This window comes from Gadus morhua, chromosome 10, assembly GCF_902167405.1.
Source record: "Gadus morhua chromosome 10, gadMor3.0, whole genome shotgun sequence".
Classification (NCBI taxonomy): domain Eukaryota; kingdom Metazoa; phylum Chordata; class Actinopteri; order Gadiformes; family Gadidae; genus Gadus; species Gadus morhua.
Window position 1 is genome coordinate 4848185 of NC_044057.1, and position 27586 is coordinate 4875770.

General features: G+C 45.3%; 2 protein-coding genes across 6 annotated transcripts in view; both read left to right on the top strand.

Annotated features, from left to right (window-relative positions):
• The window catches only part of polr1a (RNA polymerase I subunit A), a 36700-nt gene extending 12140 nt beyond the window's left edge, over positions 1–24560 (top strand). Inside the window, exons 18-37 of the mRNA XM_030368120.1 lie at positions 91–274; positions 651–733; positions 1253–1411; positions 2151–2249; positions 3069–3221; positions 4824–4906; positions 5119–5284; positions 5671–5794; positions 7854–7954; positions 12776–12969; positions 14517–14684; positions 15035–15170; positions 18181–18338; positions 18713–18824; positions 19315–19437; positions 19575–19841; positions 20867–21067; positions 22515–22632; positions 23071–23235; positions 24122–24560. Of these exons, the coding sequence (XP_030223980.1) occupies positions 91–274; positions 651–733; positions 1253–1411; positions 2151–2249; positions 3069–3221; positions 4824–4906; positions 5119–5284; positions 5671–5794; positions 7854–7954; positions 12776–12969; positions 14517–14684; positions 15035–15170; positions 18181–18338; positions 18713–18824; positions 19315–19437; positions 19575–19841; positions 20867–21067; positions 22515–22632; positions 23071–23235; positions 24122–24222 (2895 nt within the window). The 3' untranslated portion in view covers positions 24223–24560. The remainder of the gene's footprint in view (positions 1–90; positions 275–650; positions 734–1252; positions 1412–2150; positions 2250–3068; positions 3222–4823; positions 4907–5118; positions 5285–5670; positions 5795–7853; positions 7955–12775; positions 12970–14516; positions 14685–15034; positions 15171–18180; positions 18339–18712; positions 18825–19314; positions 19438–19574; positions 19842–20866; positions 21068–22514; positions 22633–23070; positions 23236–24121) is intronic.
• A 314-nt stretch (positions 24561–24874) lies between these two features.
• The window catches only part of st3gal5 (ST3 beta-galactoside alpha-2,3-sialyltransferase 5), a 39068-nt gene continuing 36356 nt past the window's right edge, over positions 24875–27586 (top strand). For 3 of the 5 annotated variants that reach the window (XM_030369026.1, XM_030369028.1, XM_030369029.1), the window contains exons 1-2: positions 24877–25029; positions 26089–26160. In XM_030369026.1, coding sequence (XP_030224886.1) covers positions 26129–26160 — 32 coding nt within the window. In that variant the 5' untranslated portion in view covers positions 24877–25029; positions 26089–26128. Of the gene's footprint in view, positions 25030–26088; positions 26161–27586 lie in introns of all 5 variants that reach the window. The other 2 variants (XM_030369027.1, XM_030369030.1) reach the window with 2 other exon arrangements.

The window sequence follows — 27586 nt, forward strand, 5'->3', positions numbered from 1 at the left end:
CATCTGCTATTGCTCGTCTTAAAGTGTAATCCTGACAACATCCACCCTCCCCCCCCCCCCTCCTTCCTGCCTCCTGTCCCTCCCCCCCAGGTGGTGATCCGCCAGGGCGAGTTGCTGAGGGGCGTGCTGGACAAGGCCCACTACGGCTCGTCCATCTACGGCCTGGTGCACTGCTGCTACGAGCTGTACGGCGGCGAGACGGGCGGCCGCCTGCTCACCTGCCTGGCCCGCCTCTTCACCGCATACCTGCAGCTGTACAAGGGCTTCACTCTGAGTACGCTGCCCCCCCTCCCTCCACCTCCACACACACAGCGTCACATGTCACGGTGCACGTGCACTTTTAATGGCGCCACGTGATGCGTCTGTTTCAAGGCGGGTGAAAGTGTGGTTCTGTATTCGGTCCTGTATTCGGGGTGAAGTCAATTGTTAGTGAATCTCACAAACCCCCATGGTATCCGCTGTAGCTTTTGTGTTGGTGACCTTTTGCTTGAGGTGAGATGAGCAGCTTAGTGCCTCGGTGGAGCTCGAATTTGAACTGGACTTTCACCGGGTGACGCGTCTGAGTCTTTATCCAGCATGTCTCCAGTCTCATTTCTGTTTGATTTGGTGGCAAATGGATCAGTCGAGAGAACTGTGTCTTGTGTCTTAAGGTGTGGAGGACATTTTGGTGAAGCCAGGGGCCAACCGACAGCGGAAAAAGCTCATCAAAGAGTCTCAAAAGATCGGCACCAGGGTGAGTTCGGACCACGGCTGCACAAAGGGAAAAAAACACTTTTTCCCTTTGTGCACAAAGGCCGGTTGTATTCTCTGAGTACGTTGGTAAGCACCAGTCTGAAAGGCGCTGCACACAAAGGTCAAATATGGTAACATTGGTGCCACCCATTCAAATGATCGGCTTTGTTTGCTTTATTTGCTTTATTACTTTCTAAGTATAATGGGAGAATTTTACTTTTAAGACGAGAGATGACGACCGGTGCTTTCCATTCACTTTGAGTGGCCATCAGGATTGATTGTGTTGGATTATTGGCTCGATGAGGATATTTCACAAACACAGTCTCCACACACCACAGTCACCTTTGTCTTGAAGTGCATGCATCGGGACAAACGCATTTGACAAAGTATAACTTGTGTATCTATTTTGCACCAACATTAACCTACAATACAGCCTGTGTCTTGAAATGCATCAAAGTGTACAAACGAAGCCAATGTAACTCTTCAGTAATATATCTGTTGTACCCTCTGGACCGGGCAGGCCCTGCAGATGGCCTTCAACCTGCCCGAGAACGTGGACCCTGCGGAGGCCAGGGGCCGGTGGCAGGACGCTCACCTCAACCCCGACCAGAGGGACTTCAACCTGGCCGACATGAAGTTCAAGGAAGTGGCCAACCAAGTGAACAATGGCATCAACAAGGTGGAGCCCTGGTTCACTACTGTTCACTTACCCTACAATACTGTTCATTAACACTACAATACTGTTCATTAACACTACAATACTGTTCATTAACGCTACAATACTGTTCATTAACACTACAATACTGTTCACTTACCCTACAATACTGTTCATTAACACTACAATACTGTTCACTTACCCTACAATACTGTTCATTAACACTACAATACTGTTCATTAACACTACAATACTGTTCACTTACCCTACAATACTGTTCATTAACACTACAATACTGTTCACTTACCCTACAATACTGTTCATTAACACTACAATACTGTTCATTAACACTACAATACTGTTCACTTACCCTACAATACTGTTCATTAACACTACAATACTGTTCATTAACATTACAATACTGTTCATTAACACTACAATACTGTTCATTAACACTACAATAATGTTCACTTACCCTACAATACTGTTCATTAACACTACAATACTGTTCATTAACACTACAATACTGTTCATTAACACTACAATACTGTTCACTTACCCTACAATACTGTTCATTAACACTACAATACTGTTCACTTACCCTACAATACTGTTCATTAACGCTACAATACTGTGCATTAACACTACAATACTGTTCATTAACACTACAATACTGTTCATTAACACTACAAAACAGTTCAGTCTATTGGTAGTCCTTAGTGTTCAGCCCCTGACCCCTGCCTGTCTGTCCGTCCGTGTCCAGGTCTGTATGCCAGCTGGGCTCCACAGGTCCTTTCCCGACAACAACCTCCAGCTGATGGTCCAGTCTGGAGCCAAGGGCTCCTCGGTCAACACCATGCAGGTACCCTCTCTCCCCTGCACCGATGAGGCTGTCCGCTCGTGATGAGCTAGGAGGGAGGGAGGGAGGGGGGGGGGGGCTATGGTTTTCAGCCAGACAACCTTTTACATTGTTTATGTGGAAGCTGAGAACGGGAAGTAACTGAGTCACCACCCGCTAGGACTGGAATATATCACCCTTGGTTGTTTTGATTTGGGATTTCACCCTGCTATCCACAGGAGAGGCCCAGCGCTTCAGACAAACGACACACCGCAGATGCTCTTCACACTGATATGCAGCGAAAAATGTATGACGATGTCAAAAATATGGGCTACTCTTTTCCTAACATAATTCTGCAATGAAGAGATCTAAAGCAGCGAGTCCAGGCTAATCCACTCGCTGTAGGCCATTTAAAAGTGGCTGTAGGTAAGATGCCTATATGATGGAACAGCTATCATTGGGTGTAATTTGGTCTAAAGGGTTAGAGTTACGACTTTGAGCCGACTAGAACAAACAAAAGAATTAGACGGTTTATGGGGCACCCTAGCTGATGGTATTTAGGGTGATCTGGATTTTTGAACTTGAAGCATGGGTGGGGGATCTATCTCTCCGTTACAACAATGGCAGCTAGGCTGGCCTCCAACGCTCGACTACAGAGGAACACATTGGAACACATGTCAAGCCATTCACCACCTCATTGTCATCATAGTGCACTCCTGTAATTAATAAGGTGTGTGTGTGTGTGTGTGTGTGTGTGTGTGTGTGTGTGTGTGTGTGTGTGTGTGTGTGTGTGTGTGTGTGTGTGTGTGTGTGTGTGTGTGTGTGTGTGTGTGTGTGTTTCAGATTTCATGCCTCCTGGGCCAGATTGAGTTGGAGGGGCGTCGGCCTCCCCTGATGCCTTCTGGGAAGTCGTTGCCGTGCTACCAGCCCTACGAGCCGTCGCCGGCCGCGGGGGGATTCATCTCCGGAAGGTTCCTCACTGGCATCAGACCGCAGGTACAGCAGAGGGATGGTGGTTAGGAACGTGTGCGTGTGTGAGGGAGGGTGTTGGCTGCTCTCTGTGCGCGCGTGACTCTGAAAAGAGTCACGCGCACAGTTCCTAACCCTCAGTTCCTAACCCTGGTCTTCTGCTGCTGGTCCCCCCCCCTCTCTTCCTTCCTGTCGAACTCTGCTACGGAAAAACACGATAGCAAATGCCACAACACAAAAGTCACATCACAAATACAAAAGTCACCATACAATCCCAAAAGCCTCAAAACAATCGCAAAAGCCTCAAAACTACTGCATAAGACGCTACACAACAAAAGTAAGTCAATGGATATTGACACTGAAAGGGAGTGACTATTAAAGATGGCTCAGTATTATTATATAATCATACAGTACAGAATGTGGATATCCCAAAACTATTTAAAAAAAGAGGTAATCTTTGAAATGTTACCGTCACTTGTGCCAGGCTAATCGGCAATGTACATTAACTTGATGTTGCACTATGCAAAGGGCCTTGCATATTGTTTTAGATACGTTGGTTCCTTTTTCTTTTCTACATCCATTTCCTCTGTCTGCATTTCGGCTGCATCGGCTGATGCGCATCATTCAAATGTATTTTAAATGTTGAATCAGTCAATGTGGACGACGTGAACAATGAAAGGCATTTCCTTAAGGCTTTGCAAATTCCCAAACAAAAGCGCATTAATGGAAAACGCAAAGGCAAACGCCACAATGCAAATGCAAAGTCATATCACAAATGCAAATGTTTTATACGCTGGCTATATATACGCTGATACGCATCATTAACATGTGTTATAAATGTTTAATCAGTCAACGCGGACGATGCGTTTCAGCTCATAGAACAAATGCAGATCCATTCAATGTAGCAGAATTGGGAATATTTGCGGATATTTATAGAGAAAGCCATGAACATTAGCGTGAGTGGAAAGTCAAATTGTACATAGTACTTTTGTGGTTTTGAAACGCTGCAAAAGCTTTTCTGTTTGTATTCCCCTAGACCAGGAGGTCCTGCTCTAGCACACAGTTGCACACAATAGCACAACTATAACTGACATCGTGTAACCTACCAGACCGCTTTGAAATAAGGAACATGAATAAAGCCACTCCCGTCACAAAAAGGGCTGTCAAACAGATGATTAAAAAAAGGATCGCCCAGCTTTAACACGCACAGGGTCCCAGATACGACGAACAACCGTTCAACACGACGAGACTAGAAGGTGATTCACTTACAGTGAATCACTTCTCCAGCGAGATGCAGGCTGGTTATTGCCGCCTTAACCGAGATATATTAAACATGCTATGTCTGTGTTAGTGTAGCCCACCTTTTGAGAGTCAGGGCAATGTAAAGACGGATGATGTTCAATGCAGGATAAACATTAATTGTCTTATTGACTGAACATAATAATGGCACAATTTATTTTATACCCCAATCTTTGGATTCACTTGATCGACTCACGTAATCAGCCAGTTTAAATTTGATCGGCCGACCGTGTCTCCAGGGTGTATATGGGTTGAGTTGATCGGTCAACATCACTAGTTCATGCTGTTGGTGTTCAGTGATCGTTTGGTTTTCCTTTCCTCGGTCCCTAGGAGTTCTTCTTTCACTGCATGGCTGGCAGAGAGGGGCTAGTTGACACCGCAGTCAAAACCTCCAGATCAGGATATCTGCAACGGTACACACACACACACACACACACACACACACACACACACACACACACACACACACACACACACACACACACACACACACACACACACACACACACACACACACACACACACACTGTTCTCTGCCCCTTTTGAACTCTGCATAGCCTTTACCTCAGTCTCACCTGCTGTCCCTGTTTGTGTGTTTCCTCCCCCCCCCCCCGTTGGGCTCCAGGTGCATCATCAAGCACTTGGAGGGGCTGGTGGTGCAGTACGACCTCACGGTGAGGGACAGCGACGGCTCCGTGGTGCAGTTCCTCTACGGGGAGGACGGCCTGGACGTCCCTAAGATCCAGTTCCTCCAGTCCTCCCAGTTCCCCTTCATAGAGGAGAACTACCAGGTGGGGGCCCGCCGGGCTCGGTCCGGGATTGTAGCTTTAAATAAATATTTTGGAAAGGTTTCAGAACATTTGATGTAAGGTGGTTTGACGCTCATGAGCCTTAAGGTATAAACGTTAGAATTCTCCCAAACATGTTTGTATTATTTAATCTAAAGGGCATTATTCTCATTTTTTTCGGCAGATGCAGGTTATCATAACTATCATAACTGGCTCTTATGGATGTTAGTAACCAGTGTGGACTGGGAACTGTTGCCTTGTCCAATTCGGTGTTCGGTTGGTTGAAATCTGCAACCTCACAGCTAAAGGGCCCTTAATCCTAAACGCTGCAGCTTTAAGGCCTCCCTTGTAAAATAACTCATCCCAGCCTTCTGCTTCCAACCTAACAGGTGATCAAGAAGTCCCAGGACCTGGACCAGTTGTTGTCCCGGTTCGACCCCACGGCCGCCCGCCAACACTTCTCCGCCGTGAAGCGCTGGAAGGCCAAGCGCCTGGACTCCTCTCCACGTAACGGTGCGCTCCTCCGCAGCTTGTTGAGCACCAGGGTACCCGCGGCTGCCTCCCTCTGTTGTATGTTCTCCACCTGCAGCCGGAGCTACGCGCTAACTCTAGCTGCTAGCACTGGTGCTAACAAGCTAAGGTTTCAGGAGCACTGTCACACCCAAATTGTACCGGGGGCGAAAATTGTACCGCCTACGTAATCCGTGTTCGAATATTCCAAACCTGCCTGGCAATGGACGATCACGTCGAACGTTGCCTGGCAACGGACGATCGCGTCGAACGTTGCCTGGCAACGGACGATCGCGTCGAACGTTGCCTGGCAAAGGACGATCGCGTCCAACGTTGCCTGGCAACGGACGATCGCGTCCAACGTTGCCTGGCAACGGACGATCGCGTCCAACGTTGCCTGGCAACGGACGATCGCGTCCAACGTTGCCTGGCAACGGACGATCGCGTCCAACGTTGCCTGGCAACGGACGATCGCGTCCAACGTTGCCTGGCAACGGACGATCGCGTCCAACGTTGCCTGGCAACGGACGATCGCGTCCAACGTTGCCTGGCATCGCGTCGGAACGATGACGTAGGAAGGTTCATGAACAATCGCGAACATTCGCGCTCATTCATTGAGCGTCACAAGACGAAATAACATTAAAAAGATAACACTTATTTTACAAATGACATTTGTTAGCGTTGCTAACTTTATATTTGTATTGTATTTAATTGTGTAATCGCATTTAGCTAGTAAACTGAGTGGATTAACACAAGCTAGCTAGACTATGATACACTTTAAACACTCAGTTAACTAGCTAAATTCAATACAATACAAATATAAAGTAAAAACAAGTGTTATCTGTATTATGTTATTTCGTCTTTGGCAACATGAGCGCAAATGTTTTTTGAAACCTGCCTGGCAACGGACAATCGCGTCGGACGATGCCGTAATGTTTCGAACGCGGATTACGTAGGCGGTACAATTTTGGCCCCGGTACAATTTTGGTGTGACAGCACCAATCCACATTTAGTGACACACAGGTGGACCGTGAAAAGGAATTTGAGAAATGAACCATTGCTGAGGAGGAGGAAATAGAGAACTGGACAGACGGGTAGGAGTGGTGCACTGTGCAATGCAGATTTTTTGTGCAATAACATAATCCTCCGCTTAATCTAACCGCTAATTTCTGTGAATGTCATTTGTCATTTATCATTTATTTATTTATCCACTGTATGACAACACAATGCCATATACAGCCATATATGTATCTATATTTATCTTCTATACAGTTCTCTGCATTTATTTTATTTTACTTGAATCCTTTTTTACTTCTATTCTTATCTCTACTTTCTATATTAGCTAAGAGTTCATCGTTTACTGTTTTTTACTTTTTATAGTTAGCTAAGAGTTTATTGTTTTTATCTTCTATTTTGTTGTGTTTCTGTAAGCTACTTGTGTTGTGTTTCTGTAAGTTACTGGAAATTCAATTTCCTTGAGGGAGTCATCCCAAAAGGATCAATAAAGCCAAGTCTAAGTCTTAAGTGTAGACGTCAGAGGAATCGAGGAGGGGTAAATGTTGGATTCTGGGGCGATAGGTCTGAATAGTTAATTATCAGCAGCCGTTTTGTTAGCTTTTCGCAGTGGTGTTTGATGCCCGCCATCAACAGGATGTCTAGTTTTGTAGTAGTTGCATTGGAAAAGACATTCAACCCTTCCAATGTACCTTTCCCATGATGCATTGCTGTTCTTTTCTTGTACGTCCGAATAAATTGCCTCATTTGAGAGATAGGATTGCAGCACATTCCACTCACACACGTTGATGCATATTGCTCTTCGCACACAGTCATTTTTAATAGTACATGATCAGACCTCTCTCACTGGGCAGCCTAGCTGCATCTGTGGGAGGACAGCGTCCCAAACGGCTGCCACAGTGTCCCGCTGTGGTCAATGGATCCCAAGGCGCCGCTATGAAGCCGCAGGGGACTGAGATGAACTCCTTTGTACAAAATAATAGTTAATCTTATCTTCCCTTCCCGTTGCTCCTTGAGTTTGATGATGTGGTTGGTTCTGTCTGTGCAGGAGGGTTCCTCCTGTTCTCCCAGAAGAAGCTGGCAAAGCAAAGGCAGTCGGAGGGTGGCCAGGGAAGCCAGATCTGCGGCCGAGAAGCTGCCACCATCCAGGTACATACGCTGCAATCAGGGTGGGAAATCAGCACCTGCCAAATGCGGGTCGATTGTGCAGATTGACCGATACACCCTGCTGCAAAAGCGCTTAGAAATTGAGCATACAACATTCACAAGCCATCAATCAGTCTGGGCTGTTGCAACACTAAACAACTCCAACAAGGGATGAGAAAGTAATTCAGGAGCCGGGCTGGTCTGCAGGACACCTGCTCTACCTGCTCTAGCCAGGGTTCGTCAGAGGTGCTGCTAAGACTCTGGTATGCATGTTTCATCCGAAGATCTTCTTATGAAAGCAGGAAGACTATGGAATGTGTCATTCAGATTAGGGTTGCCGCGGTGTGGACATTTTCACACCGAGTAATACGCTCGTGTCAACACCGGTATTACCGGTATAAACGGTATTAACTTTGAAACTATAGGTCAACCGCCATCTTCTCCGTCAACTCTCCTCTCACACTCGGTGACAGTGGCTGGCAGCGCGCCAATTTTGGCGTCTTATTACGTTCTATATATAATAGTATAATATAATTTTATGTATCATAATATCACGGCCAAAAGCTCTGTGCGCCTCCCGATGGCCTTAGCGCGGGGAGCTCACGTATGGATTGGGCTTCGCGGGGTTTGTTTACAGGCGTTGCTATGGTTACCGGTCTTGTAATGGCCCGTTCAGACTACACGATTCTCAGACATTCCTCCACGATTTACCATGTCACACTATACAATCACAGTCAGGAAATCGGGGCTTGTCTCGTCGTAAGACTGGCCACACTACAAGATTCTCAGACATTCCTCCACGATTTAACATGTCACACTTTAAGCGTCTTATCGTTCGATTAGAGTACCATATTAAGCGCTATATACATTTTATTTATTATTATTACTATACGATCTCAGAGCCAGGAAATCGGGGCTTGTCTCGTAGTAAGACTGGCCACACAACAAGATTCGACGGTGCGATGCTCTCTACTTTGTATCATTCACGTTTGCACGTTTGTTACCACAGTTACCACTACACCTGCACCCAATTCGCCTACCTGCAACGCAAACGTCAGAAACCGCAGGTAGCCTCCCAAATGGCACTCCTCCTCCTCGGCAAATCAACCAAAGCAAACCACTATCAAACCAAATTAACAACGAAATCTCAATGAACACCAAAACACTAAATTATCATTTACCAACTACAAACTTAGCGTGTGTCTCCCCATTTTCTGATAATTTGACTGCACAGGCAATTTATTCCCGTCAGTACAATCCAAAAGCCAATTCAACTATACAGCCAAGTCAAAACAAAGCATACTTACAATTAAGTTGCCTTACCAAATTTTGGAAAATTGATCCCGGACGAGCCCCCATATGTCACATGCTGGCTCTAGCATGCAACATGAAATGGGGGAGACCACGCCGTTTTACAATAATAAAAGAATTTATTATAGTATTAAGATAATTTTACATATAATTAAATAGAATAAAGATAAAGTGTGGTGTAAATCAGTTAAATGTAAAGTAACCCAAAGTGTCATGCAAAAGTCAGTCTGTGTGTAACCAAACAAAGGACAAAGAAAACCAACACGCCGGGAGGAGGGAGCGCCCATGACTGTTGTGAAAGCAGGCTTTTAACCTGCTGCCATCACAGGCACACCTGAACTGCATCACCTATTAAGAGAGAGAGAGAGAACAGGCAAACCAAACAGCCAGGGTGGAGTCAAAGCAAGGGTGGAGTCAAAGACTCACCAGGGTCGTCACACTGCTCAATGCGGCAATTCCTCACAGTAGTTGCGTTGCGCGTGACATGAACTATACAAAGTAGACTGTAGATGTGCATGAATGATGATAGTGTAGACAGCGAACGGTGTTACACCCACTAGCTTTATTAGCCCAGTTCCCACCAATAACGACCAACGCGCCCCAGCATGCTGTGCGTCCCCGTGACGTCAGCACGCAGCAGCAGTAACCATAGAGACCGTCAACACAGTCTAAATAGACGCAGCAACAACGTAGCCTGGCAACAAAGCCAGATCTTCTTGATCGAATTCATTTTTGCGGTTGTTACTCCTAATCAGCGCAGTGCAGTGAAGGCAGTTGGTAAACACTGCGCGTGAGCTCCAGCTGTTAGCGGGCTTCCCTCACGCAACTGGGGGCGTGGTTCCCTCATCATGTTATTAAAGGATCTATGTATCTATCTATCTATCTATCTATCCATCTATCTATCTATGTCAACAATGTACACGTCATGCGATTCCCCAAAAAATTCTGACATGCCAAACATTTCGTCGTGGGGTTTTCGAACGTCGCAGACGAAAACATCGCAGATCGCAAGCATGTCACATTACAAGACCTCGTCTCGTCGCCGACTCCTCAAAATCGTGTACGATTCGCGAATTCGTCTGCGACGAAAGAATCGGGGCAAAATCGGGCTGAAATCGTGTAGTCTGACCGGGCCATAAGGAAGCACGTCAATTCTCGGCGCGACAATTCTCCCGCACAGAGCAGAACTGTGGCCTATTCTACACATTTTAATTTTCTTAATTCTAATTATATTATTCATTTTTACTGAATTTGTTTTTTATTACAAAAAAAAAACTTGGTTTACTTGGTGTGCAACACCGAGTAAACAGTGTTGGCCTCAACACCGGTAACACCGGTAATACCGTATACCGCGGCAACCCTAATTCAGATATCTTGTTATTAGGGCTGTCAAGCGATTAAAAGTCCCAAACCAATTTTTTTTCTTTCTTTTGGGGAACGCGCTGTCCTCTCAGAATTAATTTGTCATAACACATCTGAATTATTTTTTTAGATTTCTTTGTTGTAAAAAACTGCTTATAAGCAGTTAAATACCAGAAAAGGAGAAGGGCTTTTATTGTGAAAACTGCTGGTGCATGCTTGATCGTCATGAGGAACGTGATGAGGAACATCTGTTTGTTTAGCGTGAATGACACTGTATGCAAGTGTCATGCAACTTTCTCCTTGCTGAAAGATTGAGCAGATGAATTAAATGATTTTATTCACATTCATTTGGAGTGACTTTTAATCATAAATGCTTAATAAGAGTTACAGCAATATATTTTTTATAATCCAATCTAATGGTTAAGACATGACAGATTTCCTCTGCCCTCAAAGGCATTCAGAGATCCTTATGTGGGCCCCAATGTAAAATAATTGCCCACCCCTGGTATAGAGGCTCTGTCTGTGGCAGTGTCTCTGGCTGATCCTGCCGAGGTCACCTCAATCCCCCAGGCCCGAGTAGCACAGCACATCGTATCACCTTTCTAAGAAGCAAGAGTCTCTTTTCCCACGCTTATGTCATTCATACAGCATATAAGGCAAGATATTGATCACATCTCTTCTAAGGTTTAGTGAAATTGTCCCACAAGACCTACACTTTAGCTATGTGGAGATGACACATTGGAATGTTCGGATTAATTTAAAGCTAGTTTTCCCGGCTAATCAGGTTTATTTATATTTCGATGATTTAAATCAGAAGTGATACATTAAATAAGAACTCTTTGCAGTTTCACATCCTTATTATGGCTCCCCATGGTCAGAGCCATGGTGTAGAGATAGACCAGTGCATCTGGGTAGGGGGGTTCCCGGCACACTAGGGGGAACGTACCATTAAGAGTGGGTGTGCTCGGTGAATCATTTGTATATGTTACGTGACATTGTCGTTATTTTCCCATTTAAATTCTGAAGAGGTTCAATTGATTAGAGCAGGGCTATTCAATTGGCGGCCCCGGCGAACTGAGGAATATTTACTGGCCCTTTCAGTGTTTTTTTAACTCTCTTAAAACAGTCTTTTTTAACGCTCTTCTTCGTGAGCTTTTGCATTGCTCCTCTCAACTGCTTGGCGCGCTCCGCTTCGAAGTTCGCGCCTAATGTTGTTTTGATGATCGTTCTGCCTGGTTGAATCAACACAATGTCGCTTTCTACTCGGAAAAAGCGAAAAGTATACTCAGAAAACCGACAATTCAATAGCGAATGGACACAGAAGTATTTGTTTGGATTTGCCACTGGGAAGCCTGTGTGTTTACTCTGCAGTGAATGTATATTAGTGTGTAAAGAACTGAGAAGGCATTTTAAGATAAACCATGCTAACTTCGACACCACTTTCCCACTGGGCTCTGATGCTCGCCACCAGAAGATTTTGGGGCTAACTTGATGCTATGAACAGAGACGCCGAACCCTAACCCTTGTTCAGAACAAGAGAGAGCAACATCAGCATCACTATGAGTCGCCTGGACATTAGGCAAAAAGAAAAGGCTGTTTACAGATGCTGAGACCGTCAAAGAGTGTATGCTTGCATCGATCGAGGAGGTGGTTACAGATGAGAAAACCCGAAACGGCGTGATTGATTCAATCAAGAAAATTCACATCTCTGACACGTCAACATCAAGGAGAGTAGAGACCCTTGCATCAGATGTTCTTGAGACTCTTTTGGACAAACTCAAAAAAGCGGAGGTGATGTCGCTAGCTGTTGATGAATCAACCGACAGCAGCGATGTAGCACAGCTGTGCCTCTATGTTCGATTTCGATTTTTGATGGCGAGTGCTTTTGTGAGGGTCTACTTGGATTAATTCCACTGGATGGACACATGACAGGTGAGATACTTTTCGAAAAAGTAATTTCATTCTTCAGAGAGAACCAGTTGGGGTTGGAGCTTATCAATATGCTGGTTACGGACGGTGCGCCAGCGATGTCGGGCAGGACACGGGGACTGTCCGCTAGGTTGGCAGATGTGGCGCCACAGCAGAGATCGCTGCATTGTCTTATGCATCTTATGCATCTCTAACCCCCCCCCCCCCCCCCCCCCCCCATAGCTGATGGAGCGCTGGCGATCCCTGGAGGCGGGCAACCAGCTCAAGTACCGCCGCAAGTCGTCCCGCTGCCCAGAGCCCAGCCTGGGGACCTTCCGGCCCGACCTCTGCTTCGGGGCCGTGTCGGAGAGCTTCCACGAGGTCATGGAGAAGTACATCCAGGCCACGCCCCGCCGCTGCGGCCTGGACTCCGACAGGTGGGCTTCTGTTTCAAGCCGTGGTCGTTAGCGAAAGCCATGCGGACTGCGGCCGCGTAGACAAATTCTGTTAGCCAAACAATCTTAAGGATTTGCATTATCCAAATCGAACTGGTGATAAAGGCTGCTGTAGCCCATGTTTGAGAACTGAAAAGAGAGAGGCAATGTTTTGAAAATAACCACGGGCAACTCAACACCCTCCCTCCCTTGACAAGTTCCTCTACCATTGAGAAGTGATGCGTTCACTCCCCTGTGTCGGGGCTCAGCACTCTGATGACCAGTCACTAATACCTGATTAACGAATTACCCTAAAATGATATACTTAAGAACACACGAGTAGTCTGGCCTACAGCATACCCTAACGGGCGTCCCTCGCATTAGACTTGCAGAGGCGATGAACACGGCATAAGAAAATAAATATTAATTCATGTATTGTATGTTGGATCTATGAGAGCTCTACAACTAAAAACTGCGATGGCCTAATACTCTGCAATGGTGAAACCATTAAAGAGAGGCTTTCCCAGGCCAGGCTCGAGCCATTATCACCACCAGACCAGCAGGGCTTTTACTGACCACTCCCCTCTTTGGCTGCTTTATCGCAGAGTGCTTAGTGCTGACGTTGTGTTCTTTAAGCCAAAGTTAATGTTGTATATATCCATAATTGCTTTAATGGTGTTGATATGTGCTAATCTTGGTCTTGGAAAGAGAACACCTCTGAGATTGTTGTGCAAGTGAAATTTTTAATGTGGTTGCTTGCTACTTGGCTAGAGTGAATTAAGCTAGAACGCAGCATGAAGTCGAATACCAGCTGGTACATTTACAATAGGCCTAAAGTACTGTAGGGCGAGAGCACAATATCCTGGGTCAAAATGATGTAAATTAAGTGTGTAGGAGTGCAAAGATAGGCTGGACGATTAATCAAATCGAAATCGCAAAGTAATAGAAAGTGGTATGCAAATCGCAAAGGCTGGGATTAAAGATAAATTTATTTTACAATTTAATAGTTACAGTAAATAAAGAAGTTTATAATATAAATTAATCTCAACACATCGGCCTGGCCAAAAGGAAAGAGCAGTTTTTATGTTGACTGCTTCCAATGTTGTGTTGGCCATACTAAAGAATGATTTATTTATTTTTTAGTGAATAATACACAACATAAGGAACTTAATAAAATTATAAAAATCGCACATTAAATCGCAATCGCAATATTGGTCAAAATAATCTCAATTCGATTATTTCCCCAAATCGTTTAGCCCTAAGAGGATTTAGTAGAGGTAGGTGTTTTTAGTCGCGTTTGTTTAGTGCATGTGCTATCTGCATGTTATTGTTACATGCAGATACAAAAATGATGACATGAAGGCAGGCAGATGTAAGAAGATGATGACGTTAATGTAAGATTAATTTTTACATTTCAAAAGATTAAATCCACAGACTGCGACAGATAAACACACAAAGGCAGACCAAAGACAAACGGGAACACCATTTTTGACCTTCATCGACGCTCAGAGTCGTGATTCTTCCGTGTCTCCCTTCTTTGGCGCGCCCAGCCTCCGCCACCTCCTGAACTACAAGTGGCAGCGGTCCCTGTGTGACCCGGGCGAGGCGGTGGGGCTGGTGGCCGCGCAGTCCATCGGCGAGCCCTCCACCCAGATGACGCTCAACACCTTCCACTTCGCCGGCAGAGGAGAGATGAACGTCACACTGGGTATACCCAGGTACGCAATCGCCCACGCACACAGAGGCAGACACACACACGCACACACACAGGCACACAAACACATGGGCACACATACACACACACAGGCGCACACACACGTCACACACACAGGCGCACACACACTGACACACACAAAGGCGCACACACACAGGCGCGCACACACACACACACAGGCGCACACACACTTTTGTCCAGAAGTTTATGATCTCCTACTTAACATGCCACGATAATATGTCAGTTTGAGTTGTATTCCTTTTCAGGAATAAAAGTGAGAAAACAAACTTGAATCATTTTGTCGCTCTACCATGTTGCCCCGACCTCCCACATCCATCCCTACTTCCCCCCCAGGCTCAGAGAGATCCTGCTGGTGGCCACGTCCCGGATCAAGACGCCCATGATGAGCGTTCCTGTGCTGGGCCACATGTCGGCTCAGAGAAAGGCCAACAGCCTCCGCAAGAAGCTCACCAGGGTGTGTCTGGCCGAGGTGAGCTGCTCCCTCCGTCTGCTCTATGGAGGGGGAAACCAGCTTCCTGGTTCCACTCTCGTCTGCATAGTTTGGACTAAGTGTTTGAGATGAAGGGTCGTTTGGCAAAGTAACTATTTAACCGGCACTAACCTTACTTGCCGTTATAATGCCGTGATCATGTCCGGAATCGATGAGTGGATAACCTGTTGTTTAACCTGGTTCTTACCCAGCAGCCACCTCTACACCATCACCATCTACACTACTCATTTTCTAACAATGTCACTCCCTTTCTGGTCTGGATGATCAAACCAGTGTCTCCCCTGGCTTCAACAACAACACATCCGTTCCCATTATAATTTGGCTTTATAACTTTATAGAGCATTTAACGAGGGTGTGCATGCCACAGTGTAATCAATAGGAATATGGCACTTTGGACTTTTGAAGTCAATATTCGTTGTTCATGGTTTATGGACTCACAAGTTTATTGATCACAAAGACCAAATTGCCATAAGCTGTAGCCAGGGGTGGACTGGGACAGAAAGTCAGCCCTGGCATTTTCTGTCCAGACCAGCCCACTACATTATCAGCACTAGGGGTGGGACGAGATGAACGGGAAGAAGCCTGTATGTACTTGATTAAAACAATTTAATCAAGTACATCCATCCGAATAATAGTACAACACTGTAAATAGCAGTTGTTGCTTTTTACTGTATTTGTTTTTCAAGTTTGTGTCTCTGGTGCTGCTGACAAAATAGATGTGAAACCCGAACAGTAAGTTAACAGACCTCCTGTGGTCGCTGCATCTCCATCACCCAGATCTACAGATCTATAAAACCCTTGTTAAATATCACACTTGATCCAACCCTAAATTCTCTCTTGCAGTTTTTAGTCTGTGACTGTGAAAATCTTTTGGTGTAAGCCCAGCATTAGTTAAAACCAGACTCGGACAATAATAACAAAATATCCTGACAAATACTCTAAATAGAAACATATTGTTTTTTTTAACGGTGACTCAGTCATTATGAAACCATAAATAGAGAATTTAAAAAATATATATTATCTATAGCTGTATGAAAGTCTAAGACATGAATTACAGGTTTAAATATATATGCATTCTCATATACGTGTATGTGCACATGTATGTTTACATGTGCACATACACGCATGAGAATGCATATCTATTCAGACCTGTAATTCATGTCTTAGACTTATTCACACGGCTATAGGTAGAAAAAATTGTATTCTCTATTTATGGTTATAAAAACGTACTTCCTCGTCCGCAGCCAGCCAGCTACACTCCTCACCAAATTCATGACTTGCCAAACAACAGCAAACAGAACTTGTACTCAGTATCTGTGTACTGACAAGTATATGTAGCCAATAGCCATGTAGCCTTTTTTGATGTAGTGACACTTGGTGACAAATTTATCTGTCATGAAGGATGACTTAAGTCTCCAAAGAGCCACAAGGCCTACCTGCATAACTGTTAATTGAACTTAAAAAGATATGCAGATGTTTGAAATTAACATCAATATGAAAATCTTCAACAAGGAAATAATCATAATCAAACCTTTTGTTTCAATCTGAGACAAAACAAGTTGCATAATAAAAATCACAGTCAAGACGAATCTCTCTCTCTCTCTCTCTCTCTCTCTCTCTCTCTCTCTCTCTCTCTCTCTCTCTCTCTCTCTCTCTCTCTCTCTCTCTCTCTCTCTCTCTCTCTCTCTCTCTCTCTCTCTCTCTCTCTCGCATCATAGAAGAACTTCTAGCAGGTCAGGAAAACCTGTTTGACAGGAGATGATGGTAGCAGAGAATATAGGAGACATTCATGAATTACCAATTGTCATTTTATCACACATAGTATGTTTCTTCACATAAACCTTTAAAAATACACATATTGCATTCCTCTCACCACATGCAATAGTCATCACCTCAGTAAACAATAAATTAATTGAAAGATTACAATAAATTCAATGGCAATTAAACTACCGTAATAATTTCCTATAGGTTTACTTGTATTTTGTGCTAAAATTCAAAGTATCTGATCTGTATTTACCATACAGCTTGATTCTGCATCTCTATTTACAACTCATGAGTCCGTGTCAATGTTTACTGTTGCTATGGCAACAAGAGACTGCTGACGTTAGCAGATGTTAGCTAGCTTAGCTAAATCATCTGAACAATAATAACCCATAATATCACAATTCGGCATATTTAAACAAAATCAACCACAACTACCAACAGTCACAGCCCTTCAACTCTGGGCTAATATGTTGTCACAAGTATGCAGTTAATTAGGTCACATCGCATTCAATGTAAAAACGTTTTCTACTTTGTTTTGGACATGTCTCAAAATGTAGCCTAGCTAGCCCCAGGCTAACGTTACTTAGCATATATGCCTCCACTTGCTCGTCTCCTGGCGCAGCAGCACCTGCTGGGGTGTGGACCCCGGCACCAAATAGGTCTGTCAATTTTGAACATTTAACTTCCATCTCCAGAGGCTTAAGTCGCTGTTTTTCAGCGCCACCCGGGCGTTTTCAGCTCCGTACCGGCTCCCGCGACTCCGGCCCATGCCATGAGGTCCCGCCCACCCTGGTTTGTGTTGGAATTGACAGCACTGTCAGGGCTCTCTGAGCCAGTCAGCCCATGATTGATTGACAATGACAAACATAGACCAATAATATGCGTCGATGCTGGCAACACACTGCTAGCTCTCTGTAGCCCATTGGCCGGCCCAATTGGAGGGAATTTAGAGAGAGGAAAAAATAAAACATAGCGGACCGGACCGGCCCACATTGGGTCAACGGCCCACCGGGACGATGCCCGGTATGCCAGATGGCCAGTCCACCCCTGGCTGTAGCCTCGGAAGTCTTTTGGATAAATGCTATGTGTTATAATTGATATTTAAATAAAATTCACTTGAATTGTGTGTGTGGGTGCCTGGATATATGTCCCATTTATAATTTGTATTGATAAGCAGGCCGGATAACCCAAACGCTGAGCACTGCTTGTGTTCTGTTTATCGCAGGTCTTGCAGCGAGTGGAGGTCACAGAGAAACTGAGGATCAAGAGCACCACTGAGAAGATGCAGGTGTTCAATGTTGAGTTTCACTTCCTGCCGGCAGAACGCTACCAAGAGGATAAGATTCTGACGCCTCATCAGATACTGCGCTTCATGGAAACCAGGTTAGACGTCTGCAGATGTGCGGATGCTGGTTTTGGATTCCGTCGTGTAAAGCTGTATTCACTAGGGAACCCCACCTTCAAAGTACCTCCAGAACACAGTAGTGCTGTATTGACATGAATAACAGCACAGCCCTGTGATTTTCAATAGTTGTCCTTGTATCAGAAATGGAAGCGGTACATTTTGAAAATCTCAATCTTTTGTAAGACGAGTTTTAGTCGATAAGGTTAACAATATTTTGGTTTTATATTCAACCTTGTTGGGGTTCACATTAATCTCATAGTCCAGTGAGTCTCATTGTCCATTAAGAGTACAGAAAGACTGTACTCTTGTTTTGTCGGTGTAATTGAACCACGTCCACCCTTCTTTGCATCAGGTTTTTCTTCCTCATGCTGGAAGCCATCAAGAAGCGCTCGCTGAAGTTGGCCTCCATCGCCGTGGAGACCAGGAAGGCCACGTCGAAGGACCAGGACGGAGCTGCCGGAGTGGTGGGGCTTCATCCAATGTGTTCATCCAATAGCAGCCTTTTAAATGACCCTGAGATATCAGTGGCTATCAGTGTTGGAGGCTAGCCTGAGGTCGGAGGCTAGCCTGAGGTCGGAGGCTAGCCTGAGGTCGGAGGCTAGCCCGGCGTCGGAGGCTAGCCCGGCGTCGGAGGCTAGCCCGGCGTCGGAGGCTAGCCCGGTGTCGGAGGCTAGCCCGGCGTCGGAGGCTAGCCCGAGGTCGGAGGCTAGCCCGGCATCGGAGGCTAGCCCGGCGTCGGAGGCTAGCCCGAGGTCGGAGGCTAGCCCGGCGTCGGAGGCTAGTCCGGTGTCGGAGGCTAGTCCGGTGTCGGAGGCTAGCCCGAGGTCGGAGGCTAGCCCGGCGTCGGAGGCTAGCCCGGCGTCGGAGGCTAGCCCGGCGTCGGAGGCTAGTACCATATTGGAGAAGAGCGAAACATGGAGATCTGGCTGATTGGAGCGCTGTTCGTTTGTTCAGGCGGGAGGCGATGACGGAGACGGAGAGGGGGAGGAGCCGGAGGCGCCCATCGTAGACGACCGGGAGAACGAAGGGGACACCGACGCCACGGACGTAAAGCGGCAGGAGAAGCAGAAAGAAGAGGTGCAACACGCACGCACGCACATGCGTACAAACATGTACACACACGCACGTACACGCACATATAGACACGCACATACACAATTACACACCCACGCATGTAATTATGAATACACACTGAAAGTCTTGTCATCCCCCAGGTTGACTATGACAGTGAGGAAGACGAGGGGGATCCAGAGGACAAGCCAGAAGGGGAGGTGGAAAAGGAGGATGGTGATGGTGATGATGATGATGAGGAGGAAGACGGCGGTGCAGAAGAGGCACAGGAAGGAAGTGGCCTCGAACCGACGCCCAAAAATAAGAGGGGACGCAGCACCATGGACCCCACGCGGGTGACCTCGGTGCTGGCCTCCCAACAAGCCATCGAGAGCTACTCCTACGACGCGAAGCACAGCCTCTGGTGTCAGGTACGCGCCGTGTAGCACATCTCAACACTCCATGGGGCGATGGTCCGTCTTCAGAGGACTCTAGAGGGTGGGAGTCCTGTAAAACCCTTAATCCACACACACATACCGCGTCTCGCATGAGAAACACTGGCAGTATCTAACACAACCGTGTTCACTCCATAATGGTCTAATCATTTCATTATGAACTGACCGATAAGAGATGACTTCGGACATAATGATGCTCCCACAGTGACGGCGGTTATGCTGTGTCACGTTCTGATGTAGATGCCAGATACATAGTAGATACAGCTTTTTTGTAGCCTGGCACCGCCCACATACCTACTTCCGCTCAATTTTCATTTCACTTCAGTACTAGGTCCGGGTCTGCTTCATATGCATGGGTTCCTTGGAAGCCAGATTTTTGGCGGTCCAATCAGCGAACAGAAGGAGTGGCTGAGAACGATGACGTTAAAGTCAGCTCTCGTTGACGGACATCTTCACGCACGGTGTTTGGTTTGTTTACAGCCTGCGCGCAATGTAATTCCCGGCCAAACGTTAGCGATTGGTTATGGCAGATCCAGAGTGGCTCTTGGCAGATCCAATAGTTTTAAACTTCAACAGACGCCCGCCTTCAAGTGAGTTAACATTTGTCAATTAAGTAGGTCCAGACTCTCTGTACAAATGAAATGAAGTACGAGAGTCTGGTAGGACCAGGCTAGCTTTTTTGCCCACTGCTGCCTAAGGTTCTAAAACAAAGGCTTAGGGTTAGCACTCGCGTCTGTTAGTCTGAACAACTTGCATACAGTGAATGTATTGCTGATGACAGCTGGGGTAGGGGTAGAACAGGCAGTGCAAGCTCGATTTTAAAGAAGGCAAGCGAAAAATACCACCCCTCCCTTCAGGTCCCCCTTCAAAGCCAATCCCCTTCAAGCGTTACTAGCTCGCTAGCCTAAGCATCAGACCTCCCCAGCCTTCTGACATGAACAGCCTCCCCTCGCGGTGACCCATGCGTCGACGCCTCATTGCTTCCTCCCCCCGTCTCGCAGGTGACCATCGCCCTCCCGCTGACCAACGTGCACTTTGACCTGACGTCGCTGCTGTCCACGCTGGCCCACAGCGCCGTCATCATGCAGACGCCCGGCATCACGCGCTGCCTGCTGAACGAGGCCACGGGCCGCACGGGGCAGAAGGAGAGCCTGCTGAACACGGAGGGCATCAACATGCACGAGCTCTTCAAGTACAGCGACGTACGTGGTACTCTGGGTCGGCTCTCTGGGCCTCACCGCCGGGCGTCAGGACCAGAACCCCGGAGAGGGGGTCAGCTTTAGGACATGAGGGCGCTTAGGCCTCCACTGTCGTGGCTACTTCTGTACGAGACATTGCATCTAGGACAGATGAGACTGCAAAAAGACACACAATAGTTGTAGACAGTTTACCTATTTTGTTGTCTGTATACACTAGTCTCCTCTTTAGTAAGGTCAGCCCAGAATACAGGTTCACAGAGATATTTAAACAATTTGTCAATGATCAAATCAGGCCGTGTTTACCTAAAGGACAGAGTTGCCTGTGTTCTCATCAAACATCAACGCATTATGGGAACCAAGCTCCCCTTTGGCCGGTTTGCAACAGGTACAAAGGTAACGGTAGATAACACTGACAACGGTTAGGGTGGCTGGAAAATACAAGGAATAGTTAATGAAGCTTAGATCATGAAAAGTAAACAACGCATGAATTTATTCATCACAATACATTTGTTTTTTTGATGGGTTCCTTTTTGTCAGCCCAGTATAAATTTATTTTTTTCTCTTGAAGAGCTTCAATTTTAGAAGACTGAATTCAAGAAAAGCTTGCAACTTAAAGGACAAATCCGGTGTAAAATGGATCTCGGACATGTTTAGTATGATAACGAATTGGGATGTTCGTTTCGGAGCAAATGGCGCATGTATACACATTCTTAAGTTGGCTGTTTTTAGCCGATTCTACCAAAACGCTATCACCTTGGAACGATGGGGGCATGTGTTATGGTAAAAACTAAATCGTTATTTTAAACCACTTAAAAGGCTAGAAGTAGCCCGACACTTCTTTGGTAGTTCAGTAGTTCACCCGTCGACGCCATCTTGTTTTCAAGACTCCATAAGTAGATTGGCGAACACAGAGCTTGCGTGTTGTTGACGGATGGCACAATCTCTGTCTTCGTCAATCTACTTATCGAGTCTTAAGAACAAGATGGTGTCGACGAGGGAACTAGTGAAGGTATTGTGTGTATAAAATGTCCTTTTTAATATACAATCTCTACACTTACAAAGTTATCAATGCCTTTTTTTATATGTTAAGACCCTTATTATACCACCAAAGAAGTCTCGGCTTACTTCTAGCCTTTAGATCGGTTAAAAATAACGATTTAGTTTTTGCCGTAACACATGCCCCCATCGTTCCAAGTTTATAGTGTTTTGGTGGAATCGGCTAAAATTAGCCAATTTAAGAATGCGTATACATGCGCCTTTTTGCTCCCGAACAAACATCAACTCAAAAACAACTCGTAAAACATACTAAACATATCCCAGATCCATTTTACACCGGATTTGTCCTTTTAATATTGTGAGGGACCACAACAATGCAGACACGGGCGATTTTGGGTCCTTAACTCAGACAAAATCTGACTCCTAAGTCACTTCTTTATCTTCTGCCATCCAGATCCTTGACCTCAACCGCCTGTACTCTAACGAGGTGCACGCCATGGCCAACACCTACGGAATAGAAGTGGCTCTGAGGGTCATCGAGAAGGAGATCAGGGACGTCTTTGCCGTCTACGGTAAATGATCTCGCACACTGAAACGGGCACGCGTGTGGACGCGTACAGCAGTGGAGCGTGAATCCCTGAGATGCCTCCATGTGTTCCTCTGCTACACCATATCACCTCCCTTGTTACACTTGTTCAGAGTTCAACTAGACTCTGTATTGCCACCCCGTCCCGCTCCTCAAACTTATTGTATGTTGTACGTCGTGGCACTTGATGTACACACTTACGTTATGTCGTATTTAGTTATACTACTTAGTTGTGTAGCATCTTATCCTAGCTATCTTTGCTGTGTACGGGGAATGGGTTTACCTAGTGACTGTTAGTGCTTGGCACTTGGTTCTATATACATCCTTTATGTACCTACAGCGATATATCGATGTTTCACCGTAAGTCGCTTTGGAATAAAGCGTCTGTTAAATGCCCTGAATGTCAACGCCTTGTGTTCTCCAGGCATCGAGGTGGACCCCAGGCACCTGTCGCTGGTGGCCGACTACATGTGCTTTGAGGGCGTATACAAACCCTTCAACCGGTTCGCCATCCGCTCCAACTCGTCCCCGCTACAGCAGATGACCTTCGAGACCAGCTACAAGTTCCTCAAAGACGCCACTCTGATGGGTGAGTGGAGCCTCGGGCATTATTAGAAAGGTTGATTCATGACGACGTGATGTGAGGAAATTGGGGATGGTTGAAGGAAAATGTGGGCAAATCGGTACTTTTCCTGTGTGAGCTCTGCAGCTATATATAGTCTCTAATTGGGACCAACCCAGCTCGGTGAGCACCTGCCAAAAGTGGTCATTTAGAGATTGACCCTGTGACGTCATTTGAGTTATCAACACTGAATTTTCCACGTTAGCTAAGGGGGATGTCCTTGATGGATCAGCCAAGGTTTAGATCCCTGTGCTACTCTAAAGCGTACTGGTTATTGGTTAAATAATTGCGTCTCATTTCCATAATTGTAGTTACGCAAGAAAACCCAACTTTTAAAAACGTGTATAATAACAAAAGATCCCTTTTAAGCAGAAATATTTTGTTATTTGCATTTAAGGGTAATTTTACAGGTGTTTTTTTTATTTATTTTTTTCAAAACTTTTAACGGTACAGAAAAACGTTTCAGTCAGACCTCATTGGTCCTCATCAGATCAGAGTTTCACAAAGTTTCCTACAACGGTCGGGGGCCTGTGGTCACAGCAGCCCCATAGATGTTGTCAACATCCTTTCTTCCGGTTAACATATGTGTGTATTGATTAGATTCTCAGGGACCATTCTGAGAGTGGCAGGTGTATTTTTTTTTTGGTGTAGGGCATCATGCAACATTTTGTTGTATATATTGATCTGTATGCATCACTAAATGTTAACAGTAGGTTGATGTACGTGCACATTGTGCTGATGAGGCTGCGTCACCTTTGTTCTCTCGAATGCCCAAGACAGATGTGTCCTTAGAGAGACAGTAGGCTTATCTTATCACTCCCACTGACCCACCGTTTCTCTCCCTCTGGACAAGGTGCTCACGACGAGCTGCAGTCGCCCTCCGCTTGTCTGATCACTGGCAAGGTGGTGAGGGGAGGAACGGGGCTGTTTGAGCTGAAGCAGCCCCTGCAGTGAGAGAGGCCGCAGCCCCATAGAACCCCCCTGCAGCACAGCTCCTCAAACGCCCCTGCCCGCCTGCGTTTGTCCAAAGTGAAAGAACTCTGAAACCATGAACTTGCACAGTTATGCAAATGCAGAAGTGTGTATGTCCTGTTTGCTAAAACTGTGTGTGCTTAACTTTTCCTTTGTGTATATCTAAGTAGTTGTGTTTATTTGATTGATTTACGATTGACTTAGCGACACAGCTGATGGGATGTTGTCCGGGAAATTTTGCACCACAAGGTTTTAACTTCACAAATATGTGCATGTGAACATATTTCAACCGTCAAAATAAACATTTTTATTCAAGCGTATCTTGTTTGTTTATTTTGTTTACGCCCTTATCTCTGTGACCTGCGGCCCAAACGGTCTTGGCTCTGGGAGAAATGCTGTCCTGGCAGAATGTTTTATTGTGATCATGCAAAGACCTTCCCAATGATCAATGCAAATAGAAAGGGAGATGGGCCGTACCATTAAGGCACAGTACTTATCGCAGCGACCTGGCTTCCATTCATGTCGGCGGTTCTATGCTGCATGTCCTCCCCTCTATCTCCCATACATTCCTGTCCATCTTTCTCATAAAGCATGCAAATGAAAATAATTCTTAAAGAAAAATAGAAATGAAGAGGGCTTTTATTGTGGCAGCAGAGTAACGGAAGCGGGGCGGTAACGTCTGGTACGCGGCCAATAGGCGGCCGCATACCAAACGGAGCAGTTGAGGATCGCTCAAAGGATCAGATGTGGTGGGTCGTCGAGGAGACCTGCAACGTTAAGATCACACTGGTAAGGATCATCCTGTCATCTTCTACAGGCTGTTGTATCTTCGTATTCATGACGGGTGTTGGGTTATTAATACGTTTAAAGCGGGTTGCATGATTCATGACGGGTTTTGGGGTTATTAACACGTTTTTATCGGGCTGCAGGTGAAACCCCGCTAATAACTACTCTTTAACGCGGAGTGCGGTTGGTCTAACGGCAACGCCTTTAAAGGTTAATACAGAGCATGTAAGAAACCTCTTTATAGAACTGGTTATATATCTATATAGATATAGATATAACTGGTTTAAAACCTTATCCTTTATTTAAGGTGTGTATTTATATATAACTGGTTATAAACCTCATCCTTTTATATAAGGTATAAACTGATGTTATTTATGATTTAACAATAATATATATTGATATAATATATAATGATATCAATATTAACGGGTGGGTACGACAAATTACAGAGTTTTGCGGCTAATCTAATCCGAACTGAGGCAGCTACTGAAGGATAAAGCGACCATTGTCAACATATTCACACCACATGTTACAATCTAGCTCAAAATAATACAAAATAAATGGAATCAACCAAGAGTGTGGAAGCATGGTAGGGACAAACGGTCTGAGATCCTCAGAGAACTGAGCGGTTAAATGTCTTCAAATGTCTTTACCAGATAGTTAACCTGTAGGGATCGGTCCTCCTGTCTTGTCCAGATAGTTAACCTCTAGAGATAGGTCCTCCTCTCAAGTTAACCTGTAGAGATAGGTCCTCCTGTACTTTCCAAATAGTTAACCTAGAGATAGGTCCTCCTCTCAAGTTAACCTGTAGAGATGGGTACTCCTGTATTTACAGTGTCCGTTCTTCCTCTCAGGGCTTTGTTACGTAGGTTGACAGCTTTCTCAGTATGGTGTTATCTCTAATCTTGGCTGTAACTAGAACCCTTGTTTTGCGTTTAACACGATACCACTTGTTGTGATCCTCTTCTTCTTCTTCTTCTTTGATCCTCTTCCTCTGTGATCCTCTTCTTCCTCTTCTGCGATCCTCTTCCTCCTCTGGGATCCTCTGCTTCCATGGCTCAGAGGGAGGGCTGCCTCGATGTTCTGCTGAAACTGGGTCGCAATGAGGTGGCCCAAGCGCCTGGGCTCCTACAGGTAAGACTACGGCAGCAGGACTCCAAGGCAGGGGTTGGTCTGGGACTGTGGGGAACTTGACTCACAGACGTGAAGCTATGGTTGAGCGGTGTGGTTTACCGCACCGTTCTGTGTGGAGTATGAGTATGTGTGTGGTTTATGTATGCTTATATAATATATATATATATATTTATTTATTTATTTATATTTGCGTTTATGCACTTTAATATAATGTGAAGTACTATGCCACTCTGTAATTGATATTGTTTATACTGTCTGTTTTGTTTGCCCTGTTTGTTCTGTTTGTCTTTACTTTAGCATTTACTTTAGCGTCTATTTTAGTTTTCATTAGTGCTTTGTATCTTGATTGTGTTGCATACAATTCTGAGTTATCAACTGCTGCTGGGCTGCTGTAATAAAGAAATATACCGTCCGGGGGATGGATAAAGTTGTCATCTTATCTTGATAACGAGGCTCCGTGGCTCGTGAGGGCTGCGTGCCACGAGGAACTCAATCCTGCATGAGAAACATGATCTTTATCGCTGTGTGTCCGAGCCATCAGGGCTTCAGAAAGGCTGATGCTGGCAATGCTCTTAAAGCTCTTAATGCTCTGGACAGTTTCTGGTTTTTACTGCAAACTTAGAAGGAAGATTGATTATGAACAGAAGGTGCTACGCCGTTCCAAACGAGAATGCAGTTTGGTGAGAGGATCTTTATTTATTTTTAATCAGCACTGTCCATTATTCCCTGTAAAAAGATGAGGAGCTTTCATGGTGGTTAGATCGTAGACATTGTTAAATAAATTCAATTTGCAAACAGTGCTTTAGAAGTTTTGGAATAGGATTAGATCAGAATTAGTTAAATTTAACATCAGAATAGGTGATATTTGATCTCACAATGTTTTGGCATTGTTCACCCGATTATCGTACATGACCAGGGTTACCACCTGCCGCTCTTTTCTCCCTGTTCTTCATGGTGCTTTACAACGTAAACCTAATATAATGTAAAACACAATAGATGAACAACTGTACTTCCAAGTTAATTTGGACTGACCCTATTAAAAGTTGTCTGTTGAGGGTTGTAAAAGTTTAATTTAAATTTTAATTTAAACAACTTATAAAAAGAATTTGCAATTTTATTGTATTATAAAAAGCAATCAAGTAATCGATTGATCAATAAACCATTGAAATAAGAAGTTATAGGTTGCAATCCTAGTGTATACAGTTAGACAAGATAATGCTAGAATCTCTCTGTCTGTCTCTCTCCATCTCTCTCTTTCTCTGTGTCGGTGTGTGTCGGTGTGTTGGGGCTTTTTTGTGTGCACCCATGTGTTTGGTGGCAGACAGAGACATATAAAGACATCTGATGCGCTGTCTCAGAGTGGTGTCAAGAGAGACGTGTGTGTGTGTGCGCTAGATTTGCTTTTCCTAAGGATTGTAGGGGTAAT